Raw genomic sequence first — 23,060 nt, forward strand, 5'->3', positions numbered from 1 at the left:
ATTTATCTGTTCATTTTAATGGCATTGTAATATTTTATTGCATTGATAGGAAATTCAGTAATTTTGGTACATCTAGGTTGCATTGCTATAGTCATTGTTGTAATAATATTGAGATACAATAGAGATAGAAGAAGAGAGATAAAAATGAACATATATATGTATATATATGTACAAAAATATATATACATATACATATACACATACATATTTAGGCACATAGTGTGGTTGTGTATATATCTTTTAAAACTCTTTGAGTCTATTCCCAATAGTGGAATTATTGAATAAAAAAAGCATGACTAGGTTTGTGACTTTGGTCATATCCCGCCAGTTTGCTCTCCAAATCTTTGCTCTACCAGAAGGGTCAGAAGACCTGTTTCTCCACAATGTAGAGTTTTGTCATCCTCAATTGTCTTCTATAATACTACTTTAGGTAGTATGGAGCTGTGGAAAGAGCACTGAGCATGGAGTCTAGAAAACCTGAATTCATGTTTTGCCTCATACTTAAAAACTGTGCCTGAACAAATCATTTAACTATCAGCTTCAGCTTCCTCATTTGTAGAATGAGGATAATAATGGCCTACTCCAATAACTACAGGATTATCAGGACTAAATGAGATAAGAAATGTAAAGTACTTTGCAAATGGTAAAACACTAAAAAATGCAAATGTTATTTATTATTATGATTCCAATTTTGCTGTTAAGGAGTAGAGTTGGGGAGAATAGTTGCTATCATGATTTCAAATAAGGTTTTTATCATTTATAATTTTAAAAGAGGTAAATGGGGAAACTACTATTTAAAGGTACTGTAGACAAAGAAACTATAGTTTATAAATATATATCCCTAAATGACATTTTTGTTGTTTACTCATGCATTCATGTTCAACTATTTTTGACCTTGTTGACCATATTGTCCATGAGGTTTTCTTGGCAAAGATATCAGATTCATTTGCCATTTCCTCCTCCAGTAAGTTAAGGTAAATAGAAGTTAAGTGGCTTGCCCAGGGTCACACAGCTAATGTGTGTCTGAGGATACATTTAAATTCAGATCTTCCTGACTTCAGCTCTTATCCATTCCAGGATTCTATCCACTGAACCATCTAGCTGCCCCTAAATGTCATAGTATATAAGTTCTTAAAGGAAAAGATAAAGGGATTGCAAAAAAAAAGAACATAACAATTGGGAAATATTTTAATATTCCTTTTTTTCAGAATAAGGTAAATCTAACAGAAAGATAAATAAAAATGCAAAACTTAGACCTAAACAAATGACTGAAAAAATAAGTTTAAAAAAGATTTTTTATATTCTCTAAACAGGAATACAAAGGTCATATTTCTCAACATCATAAAAATTCCCACAAAGAAATCCTAACTGCAAAAAAGCTAAGAAATATTAAAGGTATATTTTATAGACTATTATTCAAGAAAAGTAGTAACTAATAAAGAGAGGGGGCATTAGCAAAAAAACACTTAAATGAAGGCTGAATAATAATAATAATGCTTTTAATTTATTTTCCTTTCTGGTATCACCTTGTCTTTTGTTTTTGTTTTTTTAGGTAATTTTATTTACTCCTCTCTTTTTGGTCAGGTTATCTAGTCCTTTCTAGGAAGTGACTTTTAATTTTGCTTACCAATTCTATTGTTGTTTTCCATTTCATCTATTTCTCCAATTTTCAAATTTTCCTTTTTGTGCTTTTGTAAATATCCTAATTTTTAATTACACATTTAGTCAATTAATCTCCCTTGTTTTAAAAGTGTATTTGGTTCATTTATCCTATTTTGCTAATGTATACTTTCAGACAAATATTTTTCTTATGAGTTGTTGCTTTTAGATGGATATCTCTTATTTGCCAAATCTGATAGTTTTTTCTTAGTCTTCATTTTTCTTGACCTTTCTGAAGTATATTATATTTTTGTTCGCCTTCACCTGGATAATAAAGCTTCTCTGGATTTTCATTGTACTACTCTTCCCTGATTCTCCTGTCTGTCTGCTGCTCTTTGTCAGTTAGTTTTGATGGATCTTCATTTGTATCATTCTTTCCAACTATAGGTATATATACAAGAAGTCTCTGTCCTAAATTCTCCTCTCTATATATATTCTCTTTCTCATGGTGACCTCTTCAACCTTCATTAACTTAATTATCATTTCAATTCAGAGAACTTAAATATTTGTATCTACAGCCTAAATCTCTTTTCTAGATTAGACCTAGGTATCTCTTCCAAAGTCCAGGCCCACATAACCAAATGTCTATTGAACATTTCAAACTAATACCCTAAAGATACTGTAATTGATCTTTCCCTAAAACCCTCCTGTCTCACAAACTTCCCAATTTCAGTCAAAGGAATCATTAGTCTTCCATGTTCTCACGCTTATTACCATGGCATTAGCCTTGACTCTTTACCCTCAGGATCAATCACCCCACATATCCAGTCATCTTGCTATTTCTATCTCGAAAATACATTTCTTAAGTCCAGACTCTCAAGAATCCAGGTCATCTCCCCACCACAATTAAACACTGGAGTAGAACTTTGATGGACCATAAGGAAGAAAAGAATAAAAAATTCTTGGTAAATCTTCTTGAAAGTCATCCCAAAAGTGTGCATTTTTCCATATTAGAGACTTTTATAGCTTTATGGCTGACATTGCCTTTCTATTGCTAAAGCAACCAAGATGTGTAGTTATATTCATCATTATAATCTTTAAAACTTTGTTCAGTTTTTCCATTTTAAGATGTTCTCTGATGAAATTTCCTTAAGAATTACAACCCTTACAGTTGGAATAGAGCTACATAATGAATAGAAGCAAATTAATAATTCTTATAAAAATGATTTTTATAGAATGCTTTGTAGGAACCTCAAAGCTTTATAAATAATTACTGTAATGATGACATTGACAAAAATTATATCTCCCTAGGAAAATACCAAATTGCTATTACTTCCCTTGGTAAAATATAGAGCTAATAAGTCAGATCTACTCAATGTATAGGGTTTTCTCTGGGGAAAAGACTAGGAAAATTTGTTAGCCATTTAAGATCTTATGAAATGTTACCCTGGTGGCCTAACTTGCTCTCAAAGTATTGTATGGATTGAGGCATCTGGATATCTTGTGAACTTTAAGATAACTCCTCAAAATGAATTCTGGGGTGGTCAAAATTCTAAGTTGTCTTGGGTTGGAAAGGATGGGTAAAATAGTTTTCCAACCGAAGAAAACTTAGAATTTTGGCAGAAAAGTTCTGTTGCATTGGGGCAAGTTTGGAGCACAGATCAACACCAGGGCAGGCAGAGACCTTCAGGGTGACTAAAATAGTAGCACTGACTTCTTGAGTTCTCAGCCTGCAGACTTAGTGAAGAGGTCAGGCAAGTGATCAGAAAATTACAGAGGTCTCTTTGCTGGCACTGGGAGCAGGACTGTTGCACTGTCCATATGCAGATCTGGGTTGCAGTCCTAGGGTGAGGAGGAATACTAGCATACATGCACTTGGTGTCAGAGGGGAGCTGGATATCTGGTCATAGTATCAGGACAGAAAGAAGATTTTGTGGTTGGGCACCCACAGACCAGAGAAAAGGCTGGTAGATTATTAAACACACCTCTCCTTAGAACACCTTCAAGGAACTGAAAACTTAGACATCTCTGAAGCTAGCTCTGAAGGCAGCTGCACAAAGAACCTGAAGCTTGGGACAGCGCTCCCATTACCACAGGAAAGGAGCCCACCTATAATAGTTTTTTTTAAGTTAAAAGTTAAGAAAAAGCCTAGAAAAATAAGCAAACAAAAATAAATAAATAAGCTCACCATAGGAAGTTGTTATGGCAACAAGGAAGATCAAAACAGTGAAGAAGATAAAAGAAAATCCTGAAGAATTATGTTTCCTAGTTTTGTATAGGTGGTTAAAGGGGAAAACACAAAATAAAGTATTTTTTTTTAAACCCTTACCTTCCGTCTTAGAGTCAATACTGTGTATTGGCTCCAAGGCAGAAGAGTGGTAAAGGTAGGCAATGGGGGTCAAGTGACTTGCCCAGGGTCACACAGCTGGGAAGTGTCTGAGGCCAGATTTGAACCTAGGACCTCTCGACTCTAGGCCTGGCTCTCAATCCACTGAGCCACCCAGCTGCCGCAAAATAAAGTATTTTAAAGTATACATCATGTCAGTGATTTGATTGCTTCAGTGTATGCACCTCTGTATTTCATTTAAGTTGACATAATAAATTACAAATGCTCTTTCTAATTGATCATTCTTTCTAGTCCAGAATTATTATAACCTGACTTCTTTAAGCAAGTAGATGCTATTCTATATACTCTGCTCCCCACCAACCAGTAGAAAGATTCAGGTTCCCACTAGCCTCTTGCTAATTAAATAGCATGATGTAGTGGCTAGAGAAGCCAATAAGACCAGTGTTCAAGTCCTGCCTCTGATACATACACCGTGGGACCCTGAGCAAGCTTAGCATAGTGTGTAGCATATTGTTATTGTTAAGGAACAGCTAGGTGGGACCACAATGCACAGAGTGCCAAGTCATGAGTCAGAAAGACTCATCTTCATGAGTTCAAAGCCAGTCTCAGACATTCACTATTTGTGTGCCCCAGGGCAAGTCACAACTTTATTTGCTTCAGTTTCCTTATCTGTAAAATGAGATAGAGAAGGAAGTGATAAACCTCTCCAGTAAATCTACCAAGAAAACCCCAAATTGAGTGAAAAGGAGTTGAACTATGGAATCCTGAGCAAGCTTAGCACAGTAGCTAGCACATAGCAGATACTTAATAAATGTTTATATAATTGAAATAACTTCTCAGTGTTCTAGACAACTTACATTAGTAGAGGGAGTTTCTTCACACAGGAGTTCTCTGTAATGGTGGAATCATAGGTCACTAATGCCATTACTGAGCCCTACGTCAGAGTGTCACATCCATATGACATCCATATGAAGAGTGAGAAATCCTTCTCTCAGGTTGATAGTGATGGCCTTACCTTTTACATTAACTTTCAGTATTGTGGTATATTGAAGTAAGCCAAGTCATATTGCTTTTACTACCAATTTATTGACTGGACTTTAGGAAGAACAAAAAGGCTTTTTGAACTATTAACAATAAAAATTTCAAAATTATTGTTTGTATCATTGATTCATCTTTTTCTGTTTTCTATTTTGAGCATTTTTCTAATGTATATAATATTAATATATAGTTAATATGTATTGGAGAAAAGTCACAAGAGTGACTACTCAAAAGACTGAAAAACAAGTTCATGTATGTGTGTACAAGTAAATGAAAGTAACATATATGCAATGCATGTTTGAAAGTTTTTTTGGCAGGATGTATAATTAAAAGTTTTTCTTTGAGCAATATATTTGTCCAAGTGTAAGAAATTGGCTCTATTATATTCTAAGGCTTAAAGAAACTTACATAGCATCTAGTCCCACCCTGTAATTATTCATGAGAAATATGTAGTTTCCCCCCCTCTGAATGTATACATTTATTTAGGAGCAGCTAGATGGTCCAGTGATAGAGGACTAGACCTGGAAACAAGAAGACTTGAGCTCAATTTTGGCCTAGGGTATATATTAGCTGTGTGACTGTAAGATTTAAATTAATATCAATAATTCCAGGTATTATATTTTATAAAGTTTATTAATAATCACTTGAAGTAGAAAGAAAGTAAGCTAAGAGACAGAAGTTCAAACCTAATTATCTAACAAAAAGTAAACCCACGTAAGTAAGTTCTCCAACCTCTCACCTCATGCCACTTCCACAAAATGCATTCAGGGAAAGAGAGAGTGAGAGGCAGGGCTACACAAAACTTATATCCTCTCTACATCATCACGTAATGTGAGAAAGAAAGTGGGATGCTGGGAATTTAAGTCCTGAGGAGCAAATTCTAATTATATAGTGACCATGGGCAAGTCACTTAACTTCTGTTTACCTTAACTCTCTGGAGAAGGAAATGGAAAATCTTTCTAGTATCTTTGCCAAAAAAACCCAATAGCCAGCATTGGCATGATATGGTCCACAGTTAGACCGAACTCAACAGCAACCACACATTCATTTGGCTTGTTAGCTATTTCACTTTTGATAGTGAGACAATTGTATTTATTCTTATTTTCTCTCAAGAATTTGTTATGAGTTACTCATTGCTATTTGAAAGCCCAGTTACAAACTTGTGAAATGGATTTTCAGTGACATAAGGGAAAGTATTACAGTTTTCACCAGCTTTTCACATAATTCAATATATAGGAAATAAGCTATCAAACTTCACTGGAATTTAACAGAGAATTTTTTTAAATGTGTAAATAGCCTCAGCCCATTGAGTTCCTGCTGGTATTACTGATGCTTCTACTCTTGGTTCTGGAAAAGATGATGTTTTTGTAGATTCATTAGGAAATTACCATATTTTGTACAGCTTTTTGTCCATAGCACAATGAGGATGCATAGAATTACCAGAAGAGACTTGTGGCTCAGCATGCCAAGGATAGGGCGGTGGAAGCAATCTACCATGAGGGTAGAAATAAGGTGTACGTTGTCTGCAGAGAATTTAAAAACAATTTTAAAACCAACTAAAATTTTTCTTTGCTTTTTTATTATCACTATGTACCAGTACTTTTAAAATAATTGTCAGTGATAAAATACTCCTCCCTGAAAAAATATTTTGTTGGTTTGAGATATAGAATGTTGCTTCTGTGACACCAATTGGGCTCTGTTAAGGGAGCTCCACAAATTCATTTCATTTAGGGAGTAAGTTCACAACAGTTTGGAATCCATCAAGATCACTTTAGACACAGTTCCTCTCTTCATTTCCTGAGGTGCTACATATTCCTGCATTTAAACAGTAAATTAGAAATAAGCAATAATAGTACAGTGATTATAAAGATGAAGTAAACTTGAGTTACTTCAGTTCTGTTATTTTTTGTAATTACTTGGAGTTTTTATTTAAAATTTTTTTAATAGTTGTAAGAATTTAAATTTAAGTTTTTATGCTATTATGAGATTTCTAAAGTAATATTGTGATTGCCAAATTTAAAATATTACAGTTTAAATCAAGATGACTTTTAGCAGCTTTATTTACAAAGAGGTGGAAAGAGTGAAAATGAAAAAATGTAGATAAAGAGACAAAGTACTGACTAGCTACAAATACCCTAAGTTTAATCCTAATGTCTCCAGACCGCAAATGCGAATCCAAAAGCGAATCTCTCCAGAATCCGAAGTCCTAATTAGGAAACCAAAATCCAAAAAGCTAGGAGATGCTGAAGGATCCATTGAGGACTTTCAGTGCGCATGAACCTGAGACCACCAAGAATCTCACCAGATCTCATGCTGAAGGGAGTGTCCCATTGAAGTGCCAATGAGCAGAGGTCTCCTCACCAAAGAACCAAGGAAGGAATCACTCCACTCACCACCACAGGATCCAAGGGAAGCGTCTCAAGCACCAAGGCAGGAATTACTCGAAGCCAGAAGACCCGAAGAGAGGAGAAGAAGTAGAAGTCCAGAATCCAGGAAACCATGGCCTTTTTATAGTACTTTTTCCACATCATTTCCTATCTCTTCCCCTCTTCACAGGAACCAATCACAGGGCTGAGCAGTCCCCTTTGGAGGTAAGAGTTTTTGACTTGTGAACTCTTACACCTAGTGACTGGTCAAGTGTTAATTTAAGTAGGGGTGTTTTCAGTTTTTGATTGATTAAACTAAAGGTTGCTGATTGATTACATTAGAAATAACAAGAGAGAATTCTACCTTCACATAGTGAAGTATAGTATAAGCTATAAATGTGATATTTATATTTAATAGGTACAAATTTTAGTTTATACATCAAATATTTGGAATTTGAATAACATCCTTAAGATTGGACTTTATTATTTTTAAGTTGTCAATTATTATAAAACTAAAAAATGAATCAAGAAAATAAAATGTTAAAATTAGTCAGATATTAAGCCAGAGGGATAAAATCAGATGGATTAAAATTAGTTGGGGGAAAGAAGGTTTTTCTTTAGTCATTTTCAGTCATGTCCAACTTTGTGACCCCATTTTGGGTTCTCTTGGCAAAGATACTTGAGTAATTTGCCATTTCCTTCTCTAGCTCATGTTATAGATGTGAAACTAGGGCAAATAGAGTTAAATGATTTGCCCAGAATCACATAGATAGTAAATGTCTGAGGCCACATTTGAACTGAGGAAGATGAGTCTTTGTGATTCTGAGCCCAGCGTACCATCTAGCTATCTAGGATAAACATTAGATAGCACCTACCATGTGCTAAGAATTTTACAAATATTCTTTGATTTGATCCTCACAAAAACTCTGAAAGATAGGTACAATGATTATTAACCTCATTTTACAGTTGAGGAAATGAGGCAAAGAGAGGCTGAGTGACTTGCCCTAAATCACACAACTGAGGCTATTTCTGAGACTGGATTTGAACCCAAATCTTCTCATCCTTTGAGTCATGAGCCACTTTTTATTTTTTAGATTATTTTTGCCACTAAAAAATACTTTAAAATATTATTTTTTTCAGAAAAGGAAAAATATTAAAGCACTATCTCAACTACATTAATTTATCTTTTGAAAAAACATACACACACAGAAAAATCAATAAAATAACACCTTATTGTTTTGAGCCACTATTACTGTTTAATTTTATGATTATTACTGAAAATATTTTGCCACAAAGAGGAAGGGAATATTAAAGAGTGATCTGTTTCAATTGTCAGATATGCTGGGTATGCCCCTGACTTGTGGAAAACCCACTTGTTTCCTGTTACTTGTTCTACTGATAAATAAAGGAAAACATGGTTACATTAATTCATTTATGCAAATTGGGATCATTTAGATTTAAATTTTAGTTCAGACCTCCATCTCTCCTTGCCTACCCTTTGTAATGGCCTCTCATATATTCTCTTTGACTCCAATTTGTTTTCCCTCTAATCTGTCCTTTGAATAATTGCTTACTAAGCATCCTTATGCTGGGATCTGATCAAGCCAATCCTTTTCTTTTTTTTTTTTTTAAACCCTTAACTTCTGTGCATTGGCTCCTAGGTGGAAGAGTGGGCAATGGGGGTCAAGTGACTTGCCCAGGGTCACACAGCTGGGAAGTGTCTGAGGCCGGATTTGAACCTAGGACCTCCCCTCTCTAGGTCTGATTCTCAATCCACTGAGCTACCCAGCTGTCCCCAAGCCACTCCTTTTCTTAAAAACCTTCTCTGACTCTGCATTATCTACCCAACAAAACATATGTTTCTGCCTAGCATTCAGGTTCCCTAGCAGTCAATTAAGTGGCTTACCCAGGGCCATAGTCTTAGAAAATGCCGAAATAGGTTATGAACCCCAGTCTCCTTATTTCCACTATTTGGCTTTTCTGGCTTCCTCCAAGTCTCAGTTAAGGGGGAAACTATAAGTGGCCATAGTGGATAGAGCATGAGGCCTGGAGTTGGAAGGACCTGGGTTCAAATGTGGCCTCACACACTTCCTTATTGTGTGATCCTGGACAAGTCTCAACTCTTTTTGCTCTTGTCTTAGATTTGTTACTAAGATAATATGAGAAGGTTTAAAAAAAAAAGTCTCAGTTAAGATCCCATCTTAGGGACAAGAAGCTTTCCTAACCCACTTCATGCTAATGCCTTCCCTTTGAGTTTACTTCCAGTTTACCCTGTATGGGCTTTGTTTGTACATTTTTCTTATGCTGTCTCTCCTATTAAACTGTGAGCTCCTTCAGGGCAGGAACTATTTTTGCCTTTTCTTTGTTATCCTCACTGCTTAGCACAGTGCTTGGAACATGATTCTTATTAAATGTTTGTTGATAAATGTTATTAAATGTTGCCGAAAATAGTAAGACAATTCTTAAATTATTTTAAATTCTTTTTCTTGAGAATGAATACTACACATTTTTCGTTGAGACTATCTAGCTACTTCAGTCATTTTCAAGTTTTATTTTTGTATTAATTAACTAAACTGAAGAAAAAGAAGTTTACCTTTTGGAAAGGAAAAGATATTACCATTCTCTGAGAAATTCTGTGGTACTATTTCTGCTAAGTTTGGATTAAAATTTCTACCTTTGTAGCTCATCCTCCTTGATAACGTAGTACAGCCATAATTCTGAATCGTTTGAGTAATTGTTAATTCTTCAGGACTAGATTTAAAAAAAAAAAAAAAAAAAAGCTGATCTGTGAAGGAATGAACCTTTGTTTAAATGTAAATATCTCTTGTAGTGCATTCTTGAGGGAAATAATGAAAACCAAACTAAACATAAATAGATTAAGGTAGTGATGGCAAATCTAGGGCACAGGTGCCAAAGATGGCATGCAGAGTTCTCTCTGTGGGCATGCAGCCATCCTCCCTCTCTTTCTTCTCCCAGAGTTCATTACCAGAAAGGCAGAGGAACTCAGGTGGAGCTGCTCCCTTTCCCCCTTCCCACTGTGCCTGAGGACATTTTTTTACATATCCCACTCATCTACCCAGCAGCACAATGGGAGAGCTTTCTTTCTCCTGTGGTGGGGTTAGGGGAAGGGGCATGGCATGCAGTCTCAGGCATGGAGGGGGGAACAGGCACAGCACTATATCTGAAGAGTGGGGTGGGAGCTGGGCCCTGCACTCCATCTCTAAAAGGTTCACTATCACTGGATTAGGGCCCAAGTCTGATAGACTGTATTATATTCTTCAGTGTTGACCTCTCTTTAAAGTTTAATATACTTACAGATTAATTTTAAAATTAATAATCAGGATTTTTAAAAGAACAGGGTTCATTTTCAAAAGGATATATAGGTTTTATTCAAACACATTCCACTAAGTAAAGCTATTTCTTTATGGGCATCTAGGTGGCTCAGTGGATAGAGCACAAGGCTTGGAGTCAGGGAACCTGGATTCAAATCCAGCCTAAGACACTTCCTACCTGTGTCCCTGGGCAAGTCATGTAACTTCTGATTGCTTGACAAAAGAATCCACTGGAAGAGGAAATGACAATCTACTCCAGTATCCTTGCCAAGAAAACCCATAAAAGCAGTGGCCCAAGGGGCCCCAAAGAGTCAGACACAACTGAACAAACGAACAACTTTCTTTGTGTTCTAGAGTTCAGAATGTTATTGTCACATTAGTTTTGGCAGAGGTTAAAATTGAATTTGCAGTAAGTTTGAACATAGGACCTAAGCACATATACAAGTCTCCATTTTGAAATTCCACTAGATAGCAGAAGGAAGGATCACTCAGCTGAATTATAACTGATCAAGTAAAGGCAGTAGTAATAAAATTAACCAAGATTTTTGTAGCACCTTGAAGTTTGCAAAGCATTTTACATACACTACACATTTTGATGTTCAAAACAATCATATTAAGCAGGTGATACAGTCATTATTAACTCCGTTTTACAGATGAGGAAATTAAGGAAAGCTGTTAATTGCCTATAATCACACATCTAGTAAGTTTTGGAGGGCAAGATTCAAAGTAAAGTATCTTCAGATATATATACTGTGGATTGAGTCTGAGGACCGGGGTTCAACTTCTGCCTGCCAATTTCCTGTGACCTTGGACAAGTCATTTGTATTCCCTGGGCCTCATTTTCCTTTATCTGTAAAATCAAAAGGCTGGCCTGGATGACTTCTGAAGACCCCTCCAGATCTCAATCCATGATCCCCCCAGTCCAGCAGTATTTCTGTTGCACCCTTTTCCCCCTTAGTAATTCTTCTATATTGTTTCATGTCTCACGTTGTGAACTGCAGAGAGAGAAATTACTTATTCATCTCTAGTACAGCTACCTTGTCCCCTATTAGCTGGATGCCATACCTAGTAGCAGTTTTGGTCATGCTAGACAAAGGATTTGGAATGGCACAGTTCTGAATCCTTGTAACCAGAGATGGGCAAGAAAACTGAGTGTGTTTATCTTTTTCCCCTGAATTTACTCCTTTCCCATACTTCCTAGATCTGTTGAAGGCACCATCATATTTCAATTCATTTCTGTTTGCAACCTCTTAATCCTCTCTGTGGGCATCCCTTAAACCATCATGATAGTTGGAGTTTGCCTTGCTTTGCCCATGTTGGATGATAGCACTTGGGTCAGGCTCCTCCTTCAAGGGACTCTGGGACTGCCTACAGGTTCCCTCTCCCTATGTAGGCTCCAGCTGGGGCTCTTTCCCCCCTGATGCTGAGTTCACAGTTATTCCTTTGTTGGGTTTCCACCACAGGCTTCAAGATCTATTCTGAGTGGATTTTGCATGTAGCCTTTCCCTTACAATTTGCCTGGGGCTCCATAGTGTATACCAGACCCTGCTTGGAACACCTTAAGGCTGTATTTTCTGCTAGCCAAGAGCTAGGTTGGGGTCCTATTGGGACTAATCTGCCTCTGTTTCCTAAAGTGTTCTGCTGTTTCTTCCTCCATATCCCCAAGGCTCTCCTTACTTACATGTTTGGGAAAAGCTTGAGTACCTGCCTGACTTGGGCAGGGAGGGTCCTACTGAATGTGTCCAAAGTACAACATAGCCATTTAGGAATAGCTCAAGCTTAGCTAGTCCTGGACTCTATGAAACTCAGGTAGCATGTGAGTACTGGGGCTGCTCTGAAGGTTCCAGGAGTGGCTTACCTGCAGTCATCCTGCTGTGCTTGGATCCTATATCTTTATCCCAAGATCTCAACAGGACTCCCAGAGACTATAGATCCCTGGACTGGGTGGCAAAACTAGATAGGGGTCTTTCCAGGGGCTAGTAAAGTGGTGCATCCATAAGCCCCAGTGCTACAGTGTTTGCAGGAGATTTGGGATGCTCAGCATCCTGGCACCTCTATCTTCCTGTAATAGAAATTCTTCATGTCACCATTTCACACAGCACAATAATATTCTATTACCTTATATGCCACATTTTTTGTAGCCTTCTGGAGTTGATGAACTTCTGATTTGTTCCAGTTATTACTAGTGCAAAAAGTATTGATACAATTGTTTTGATGTATATGGGGCCTTTCTTATGTCTTTAACCTCCCTGGAATATATACTTAGCCTGGATCAATGAGTATAGTCATTTTAGTCATTTTTTTTTGCATAAGTCTTAAATTACTTTGCAGAATAGTTAGACCAATTCACAGTTCCACCAACTGTATATTTGTTAGTGTGCCTGGCTTTTCTTCAGCTGAACCAACATGAACTATTTTCATCTTTCATCATCTTTATCAATTCACTGAGAGTGAGGTCAAATTTCGGAGCTGTTTGGAACTGCATTTCTTTTGGTAGTGATAATTTGGAGTAACATTTTGTATGATTGGGAATAGTTTACAATTTGGTTGCAGACTATTCATTATTGTTTAACCATTGGGGAATGACTCCCAGACTTATATGACTATGTCAGTAGGGAAACATTTTTTAATAGTTTGAATTTATAATTGCCATTTAACAGTTCTTGAAGAATTAAACTACTTTATAAGGTGAAAATCAGACTATGGTATCAAATTCATGAACAAATTCAGAATTTGGGACAAGAAAGGAATATTGACCCTGGAATCAGGGAAAATAGTAATCAAAATGGTTTTTCTCAATGGTTTCAAAAACAACCTTTTTATCTTGGGCTACTGCTGTTTCACCCAAATAGAGCTAGTGTTTCATAGAATCAGAGACCAACTGAGACTAGTCCAACCACCTCGGTTTAAAGGTGAAGAAACTAAGACCTGGCAAATCAAGTAACTTACCCATTGGTCATAGCGATCTGGTCAAACCTCAGTTAAGGTATTATTACATTTTATAGAAGAAACAACAGAAACCCCCCAAATTAAGTGACTTCCAGTGAATTTTTTTTTATTTCTTACTGTATACAAAGCATTGAGGTTGGTGCTAAGGGAGATACAAAGATAAATAAGATGCCATCTTAGACCTCATAGAACTTATAGTTTATTATAGGTCATCTACAAGCTAAACTGTTGGTATTGTGGATCAATCTCTATCCAACACTCATCAAGTTGACACACTGTGGGAGTATTGAACAGTATCCATGTAGTCGTTTTTATTAGAATGAAACCAGAAGACATAAAGAGGTTGCAGCTAAATAGAAGAATGGCTCTTTGGTGAGTCAAATAAAGGAATTTGCACAATTGGTTTCATCATGTCCTCAAAAGCAACAAGAAACATCATTTAATGGCACACTTGGTCATCTTGCCTTGCAGTGCCCACAATGTGCATAAGCAAACAAACCACCATGAAGATAATTGCAGCTTTTGCACCAACATCTGTTGTAGAGGATGAAGAAGTATTGAAAGTTTATGAAGAACTAAACAAGAGCCTTCTAACAAAGTCAACATTTTACTTGATATTCGTTGACTTCAGTGCAAGGTGAGCATGGGAAAGACAGATAAAACTATGCTGCAAATATGGTTTGGAAACTAAAAATGAAATTAGATAGAGGGATAAAAAATAAGTATTCTTTTCTGATATAAAAATTATTGAGGAGAGGTGCTATAATAAATATAGTGGACAGATGGCCTTTCTTGGGATCGGGAAGACTAGAATTCAAGTACTGTCCCTGACTCACTGGTTATATAATCCTAGGCAGGAAGCATTTTCTCAGGGCCCCAGCAGACAAAAAAGTTGTCAGACTACACTGGTAGAAGTTATTCACTGAGAACTTTCTATACAATGGAGCCATGGGTCCAAATCTTTTATTCTCCACTCTCACCCCCAAGTGTTAATGAATATTACAGAAAGGAGTCACAGGCAAAGGTAAAAGAAGAAAAAAAAAGTAAATGGAGGTGGAAACAGAAAGGTATATTAAAGATCCCAAGATTAAATTCTAATATTTGACCAGGGTATTGAGAGTTAATGCCCATCCTCAGATCCATGATCTCACTGATGCTAACTCTTTCCTCCAGTTTATATAACTCATATATTCTGAATTTAAACTGAAGATTTGGGCCAGGTCCTTCTATAAATCCCCCAGGGGATTTATCAGATGTGTCAAGGGTCTTCTCCTAGTTCTCTTAATGTTTTGTTTTGTTTTGTTTTTTAAACCCTTACCTTCTGTCTTGGAGTCAATACTGTGTATTGGCCCCAAGGCAGAAGAGTGGTAAGGGCTAGGCAATGGGGGGTAAGTGACTTGCCCAGGGTCACACAGTTTGGAAGTGTCTTGAGGCCAGATTTGAACCCAGGACCTCCCGGCTCTAGGCCTGGCTCTCAATCAACTGGGCTACCTACCCCTCTCTTAATGTTTTGTGAGCACCAGTTCAATTAAAAAAACAAACACTTATTAAGGCCTTAAATATTGTAGGTATTTGGCTGTATATTGGGAATTCAAAATCAAAAAATAAATCAATCCATGCTTTCAGAAACTCACATTGTAGTGAGGGAACACACATTAACACAGATAAATACAAAAGAGGACAGAATAAGCACAAAATAAGTACAAAATAATTTCTGAGGTACAGAGGTAGGAGATAGTATTAACAATAATTCAGCATTTATTTGGTCTGTTCATCTATTGTCCTTTACCATCACCACATAAGGAGTGGCATCACCACCTTCTTTTTAAGTTGTTCATGACTTTGATCATGTCACACTTCTATAAGACAGCATATCCACCGAGGTGATGTCTTCCGTCCTTAGCTAAAATCAAGCAAGATTATTTTTGATAACTGCAACTGTGGATAACTTTTTTAATAGACCTCTTTTCCTCAATAACAAAGAAAGTATAAAACAGAAGGATATTTGTCATTGTCATTAAGAATATGCTGTGCAAAGTTTAAATAAAAGAGATTTCCCCTAGATGATGAAGTCTCCAACATGTTCCTTTTTCCACATGACCATATGTCAATCACACCAAGCCCCAGAACTTTGCCAGACCTCCTCAGTGGAATTCACAATCACTCAAAAGAGATAATTTCAAGAATTTGCATAGGAAAAATCAAGTAGGTGAAGAAGGTATCTTTTCCATTTTATGGCAGGTAGTTAAAGAGGTACTCCCACTGAGTCAGTCCATCAGTACATGTTCTTTGGCTTGCCAATTGAGATGGATAAGAAGTTGAACTCAAAAGAAGAGGAGAGGCTAGATTTAATTTGTAAAATTCCATAAGACTTTCAGAATTAAAAGTACAAAACAAAGGAATTTTGTTTATGGTTAGATTAAATTTAGGGGGTAGGTTGCAGCGAGGTAGCTCAGTGGTTTGAGAACCAGGCCTAGAGACAGGAGATCCTGGATTCAAATTTTACCTCAGCTACTTCTTAGTTGTGTGACTCTGGGCAAGTCACTTAACCCCCCACTGCCTAGCCCTTACCACTCTTTTGTCTTGGAACCAGTACACATTCTAAGATGGAAAGTAAATGTTTTTTGTTTGTTTGTTTTTAATTTGATTGAGAGGCAATATAGCATAGTAGATAGAGGACTGGCCTTGAAGCAAAAAGACTCAAGTCCTGCCTCTGACAAATGTTAGATGTCAATGTCACTAGGTCAAAGATTGTGTGGAAAGGAATAGAATGTTTTAAAAAAAAAAACCTGTAAAGAGAGGAATGAGCCAAGTCATGCGGGATTTTAAAAGTCAAACAAAATTTTATATTTAATACTGGAGGTAATAGGGAGGCACTAACAGATAGCAGGAGTAAGCCAAAGCATAACATTTTTCTTCTTCTAGAAAAGACTCAGTAGAGGTGTGGAAGACAGCCATGGAATGCCATAAAAGTGCTTCTATAGATTTAAATCAGAGTCAGATTATGTTTATCAATCTATAGCTAATTCAGGAGAGGCATTAATAATACCTGATAAAATTAGGTTAAAATGAGAAAGTATTAAGAGGTTAATAAGGCAATAACATCATGTTTAAAGATATTACCTTAAATGAGATCATAACAATCTTAAATATACATTCAAAAATATTTTTAATACTTCAAAGAGCTGTCCTTTCATTTATGTAGTTATTTGCTCCACAGATTCAGATTTCACTTCCTCACTCCCCTTAATGAGCTGCTATGGCCAAAAAATTTACCACCTTGAAGCCAGTCTTCTTGAGGGAGCCCACTGCCCACAGGATCAGGAGTCCCTTGGAGGATGACAGTGTCAATGAAATGAGATGAGAGACAGAGTTTCAGCCATGCATCACAGAGACTGCTCTGATCAGGCTTGAGCTATTTTTATTTTTATACAATTTAAAGATTATACATATGGTTGGCATGGAATTTCATTTTCAGCATACATCTTTTCTTGGAGATAATGAATGTCATACATTAACTTTGTTACTAACAACTTTTCATTCTCCAGTAACTTTCAATATTTTTCAAAGATATGTTTGACATGTTTCCTAGGCTTTGGGGTTAACAAAACAGTCCAGTGGAAGTCCAGCCTTCCATGGAACAACTTCTCTATTTTTCATCCATTGTCCTTCCTATGTTAACATTCCGGATCAGGGATCCTGGGAGGCTTGGAAACAGTCCTGCCCTGCTATTATGTAAGCTCCTGTACATGGGAGTGAAAAATCCAAGTACAGTTTTGTTGGGGTTTAAAATCTTTAGCATTAACTCACCATCTGCTGGGTTGTTATGAAGTGACTTTAAGAGAAATTTCTATATCATAACATCTAAGGGTGGGATTTTCCTAGGAATCTATAGAGGCCCTAGGCAGCCTCCAGTTATTCTTCTATATTTCCCTGGGGCTGAATAAGGATATTGATCATACCAATTCTAGGAATAAGGAGTATTAGTGGGAGAAGAGTCACACAGGGGAGTTTGAGTGGGTGTTTTCCATCCTTCCTATGGGCCACTTTGCAGTCCCATGATTCCACTTGCAACCATGTAAGACAAAGTGGATTTGATGGTTCATGTCATCTTCTAGTAATAAGGCTTATCAGTCTTAGCTTGGATCTTCATACAATCACTCACCAGCTCTGTATTTGAAATCTTTCTGACTTGGTAGGACCTGCTGGAGCTTCCTTTCCACCTACTATATATCCTTTGAGACCCTATACACTGTAAAGCAATATAGAACTTTAGTGGAAAGTACCAAATAATGTAGTAATTAAATTTATAAAAGAAATACTCAGTCTTACAAAATGAAATGGATAGTTTATATAATAAAAGGGTTTAATGCTTCAAAGATCCCTCTTTTCATTTGTGTAGCTATTCTCTCCACACTTCCTCATTTCTTAGAATATAGCTTAATGAAGGGCTGTAGTAAAAAAAAATTCACCACTTTGGGGCTAACCTTCTAGTAATTCTTCCTTAAAAGAAAAATTCATAGAGAAAGCAAGTCAGGAAAGACCGAAAAAATTGATATACAAGAACCTAAACCCTGCCAGATGACAAAATCAATCTTACTATAAAATACAAACATATATACATACTATACATACTACATATTTATACAATACTATTAAACACTATAATATACAATAAAACAATAATTTTTAACTGTCTGGTAATGCATAAAAAATACAATATAGATCACTGGAACAGAACAGAAAACCAAGAAATTAATAGCCTGGGTATAAAAAAACACAAGAAATAATTCAATTTTTTTAATAGGAGATTGGATAGTAATGTATAGCAAAAAGTGAGTTTAGATACCCCACATCATGTACCAGAAATTTTAACTGACTATATCATTTCAAATGATTGTTTGTAACTTACAAAATTGGGAGAAGAGGAATATATTTATCCCATTTGTATGGAAAAGGAAAACTTTTATCAAACAAGTGGAAGAAGTCATTGGAACCAAAATTGATGGTTTTAGTTAAACAAAAATAAAAGGGTTTTCATGTTTAAAAAGCACTTTCAAAAATGAAAAATGAAGAAAAATCTTATGCCTGATAAAAATCTATCATCCATAATGAATAAGGAACATTGCTATAAGTGAACATAATACCCATTTCCTAAGGGGAAAATGATCAAAGGACATGAACAAACCATTTTTTTAAACCCTTATCTTTCATCTTAGAATCAATACTAAGTATTGGTTCCAAGGCAGAAGAGTGGTAAGGGTTAGACAGTGGGAGTCAAGTGGCTTGCCCAGGGTCACACAGCTAGGAAGTGTCTGAGTCTAAATTTGAGCCTGGCTCTCAATCCACTGAGCCACCCAGCTGCCCCCAACAAACCATTTTTGATAAGGGAAAAACAAATTGTTTGAATAGCTGTTGTTATAAATAAATGGGCTAGATAGAGATGGATGAGGGGTAGACTGAATACTACCACTACTAATTGGGTGACAGCAGTGATAGTTCAGATATGTGGCTAGAGCAAGATCACCTGAGTCTTGCCACCTAGCTAAATGTTGTACCACCTCCCTCCTTTATAACAGTGCCCAGACAGGATCCTTCAGGTCAGTAGATGGTATCCCTTCAGGTCCCACCTGGGGTTGATTAATGATGGATATTGGGCTCTATTAGCCTTGGACATGTTTATCTGACTGTGTTGCTCCCTTCCCAGAGAAGTGATGAAATAACCACTCCAGGAAGGTACTTGAATAGCTTTATCTATATTTTAGCAAAGAAGGAAGAGTAGGAAATGGGAAGAGGAATTGAGAAACCCTAAACTAATGTTGATAATAGTAATCCCTCAGAGCTGTAGGCAAGTGAGTGATTCTGGCTTAATCTAGCTCCTCTGGCTCAGCCTGGCCACAGCCAAACCAGAGCAAGCAAGCTGCTGTTTGATGTCTTTCAGCTTCTTCTTCTTCTTGCCAGATGTTATGCCTATACAGCCTGCAGGTACCACCCCTTTCCACCCACTTCTTCTTCTCCTGCCCACTTCCCGGATCCCTCCCGGGCCCTGGGAGACCTAGATAACTAAAGATGTTTGAATTCCTAAATATCTAGGGGACAGTAGAATAAGAAGATTGATGGTCTGGGTACAGGTTGGCAATGTTAATCAGGTACAAGACAGGAGTTCTTGCAAGGTTGAACCAAGCAAGTCACAAATCCCAATAGACCAGGGTCCACAGATCTCAGGTCCAAGGGAAATGAAAGGAACCAAAAGCCAGGGCTGCCAGGGTATTTATACCCCATTGGCCAACCGCTTTCTCCCCTGTCCTCATGGCCCCTGGGTACATTCTGATGTCCAATGGTCTTCACCTGTCAATCAACAGTGAGACTCTCTGCTCCCAGAGTTTCAATATAACACTGTTTGAAAAATATTCACTCTCTATAATGATAAAAAATTAAAACGAATGCAACAAAGTACCACTTTTATGCTCTTCAAATTAGCAAAATATCTAAAAATATTTAATATTAGTAGGACTAAAATCTGGTTAAACCTTTTATGGAAAACAGTCTGAATTTATATTGAGTCACAGAGATCACCATATCTTTTGATTCTGCTACTAAGACTATATCCTGTGAATGTATCTAGGGAGGAAAGACTTCATCAAACAAGTAAGAATTTTGTTTTTAATAATGGAAAAAATAGAAGCTATCTACATGTCCAGTGAAAAGGAAATAGGAAAACCAATTTGCAATTTATGAATGCAATTGTATAATCTTCTGCCATGAAAATAATAAATGGGAATATTGTCATGTTTCTCTAGGTAGTACATGGCCCGTGACAATCTGGACATCCCAATTGAGCAATAGGTAGAAAGGCCTAAGTGAGGTGCTGAGAATGTTTAGGAAGGAAATAGAGTTCCCCAAAATGACTTTTATGTCATTAAGTAGGCCTGCCTCCCTTTGTCATACCTGTTTGTAGAAGTATTGTTTCAATAATGGAAAATAGAAAAATGCAAAGCTTGTATGTCATGATACAAAATAAATATAGAAGAGAGGTAAGATGATGTATGTAGTGGAAAGAGCTTTAGACTCCAAAGACCTAAGTTCAAGTATTGATTTTGGCATTAGTATAACCTTGTATATTTGTATAACCCTGGTCAAGTCTGTTATATTGAATCTCTGGGAGCTTGAAGATCACCTTTGATTGACAAATAAGTCAGTTGGATGGAATGTTCCCAGGGAAGTCATGCGAGAGGCAGGAGGAGGGGCAGTTGAGAATCCTGCAGAAGTTCTGGGTCTTTGACCTGTGCTGAGGCTGGAGATCGGTGGATCCTGGTCTTGGAGTGAGAGGGTGCAAACATCTCTCTGCAAAACTCTTCCTGTACTTGAGATACCGTGCCAACCTGTACCTGATCACCACCTTGGTGTCTACTGCCCCTAGACATTAGGAGTTTCATCATCTAGATATCTAGGTTTCCCAGGGCCCGGGAGGGCTCCGGGAAGTGGGCAGGAGATGAAGAAGAGGGTGGAAAAGGGTGGAAATAACTCAACTGTAAGGCTGAAGATCTATTGAAGAAGAAGTCAAAATATCCCAACAGTTTACCTACTCTGGTTTAGTCTTGGCCAGACTGAACCAGAGGGAAGCTACATTGATTCTTCATCTGCCAGCAGTTGAGATTTCATTAGTAACCAGTAGAATAGGGTCTCCTATACCACAATCCTTTACCCCTATCCTTCTTGCTTAATATAAAGTTTAAAGTACCTTCCTAAAGCAGTTTCCAAGCTTGTTTTGGGAAGGGAGAAATCGCAGTCAGAATACCAGGCTTTATCCTAGCTAAAAAGCCCAAATCAACATATCAATTAACCCCAGGTGGGTCCTGAAGGGATATACCTCTTAGACCTGAAGGATCCTGCCTGGCCAACTGTTTTAAGGGAGAAGGGTCATCTTATTCTCTCTGTACATCAATTTACCATCTCAAATAGATCAAGAGACTCCCAATAATTATAACAAGTCATATAATCTTTCAAGACCAGGACTACTGAATGGCAGTGTCTAAAACTGCCCCCTTTTCTCTATTCAAGAGTCTGGATCTGGAAGGTTTACTTTACATCTATATTCAAATCCTCTCCTAGAGCTCTTCTCTCCATGGCTGCCTTCTCTGAGACCTAGAGTTTCCACCACTGCCTCTCCAAAGTCCATAGTGTCCAAGATCTCCACCAACTGCCCCATCCACCTCTGCTCTCTCTAGTTATTGCCAACTCTTAGGCTGAGAGGCTCTTTTACTACTTTTCCACACCTGCCATCTCTGAGATGAGATTTGAGAGAAAAGGTTACTAGTCCCTGAAGGTTATGTCAGACTTTACTTTTCTTAGGTTGGTCTGTGTCTGCTGTTTCTGAATTTCTCAAATTGAGCTTTTTTACGGGTCTTTTTGTTCCCTTGTCTAAAATCCATAGTCTACTTCAATGAAATCACCCCCTAAGACCAAAGACCAAAACACATTCATTCTTAAATAAAACATGAATGAGTCAACAGTTATTCAGACCAAGAATTCCTCCCATTCTCATCCAGCCTTATAAATAGGTTGAGATGTTGATGGGATTAAAGCTAGAAAAGGAAAAATCCCAAACAAAAGCTTTAACTCATCTGTGGAACCTAGCTTCCCTGGACATACCTCTCTAGAGAATTACTGTTTCAATATGGGAGTAGCTAACTTAGAGCACAAAACTAGTTTACCTTGACTAATGTTATTAATTAGACCAACAAAAACATCATGAAACAATCTTGTCAGGAGCAGTCAAATGCATGGTACAGAACTAAGCCAATGTCTCTGAATTGTGGCAGAGAGGGCACTTAGCAGGGGACTATGATAAAGATCATATAGTTTAAGACAAATGACCTAACAATATTTCACCAAGGCTGGATACATCATGATGGAGTTTGGTTACAACAGCTTAATGATATTATCATAAAAATATGTTGGTTGGGACAGTTATGAGGATATACCCTTATGCTTTTATTTTTTTCCTTTCATCAAACCTTCAGCCTACAAAATTCCTCCCCACTCTGGGGAGATTCTGATTAAGCTTTAGTCATTTTTATTGTTGATTATTTTTAGATAAGGTTTTTATGTTTAACGCATTAAATATTTTTTCCCAACTCTTGGGATAGTTCATTCTTAATGATAATTGGAGAAATTTCTACTGATAAGGCAGAGCCTGTGCCCTATATTTACTTGTAGTTAATGCTTATTCACAAAGAATAGAAAAACATTGTTAAAATTGTCCTTGGAACTTTTTGAAAGATACACATATTTCCTTCTTAAAGTACAAGAGGATGTTTCAGGAATGCCATATTCAAGATTGGACTTAAGCTTAATACTGTTCAAGGTGTAAAATGGAAATATTTTATACCATCTCTAGAGACTATCAATCCTCATTATGGTTAATTT

The 23,060-nt window shown here is 37.0% G+C and overlaps 1 protein-coding gene across 3 annotated transcripts in view; it reads left to right on the forward strand.

Moving 5' to 3' along the window:
* Window positions 1-23,060, forward strand: part of ZFYVE28 (zinc finger FYVE-type containing 28) — a 136,134-nt gene that overhangs the window by 62,972 nt on the left and 50,102 nt on the right. The window contains exon 7 of one of the 3 annotated variants that reach the window (XM_044681325.1): window positions 17,245-17,254. The exons of the other annotated variants lie outside the window; for them this stretch is intronic. Within the exon in view, the coding sequence (XP_044537260.1) occupies window positions 17,245-17,254 (10 nt within the window). The remainder of the gene's footprint in view (window positions 1-17,244; window positions 17,255-23,060) is intronic. 3 annotated transcript variants of the gene reach the window in all.

The sequence above is a fragment of the Gracilinanus agilis genome, chromosome 6, assembly GCF_016433145.1.
Source record: "Gracilinanus agilis isolate LMUSP501 chromosome 6, AgileGrace, whole genome shotgun sequence".
In the NCBI taxonomy this organism is placed as follows: Eukaryota; Metazoa; Chordata; class Mammalia; order Didelphimorphia; family Didelphidae; genus Gracilinanus; species Gracilinanus agilis.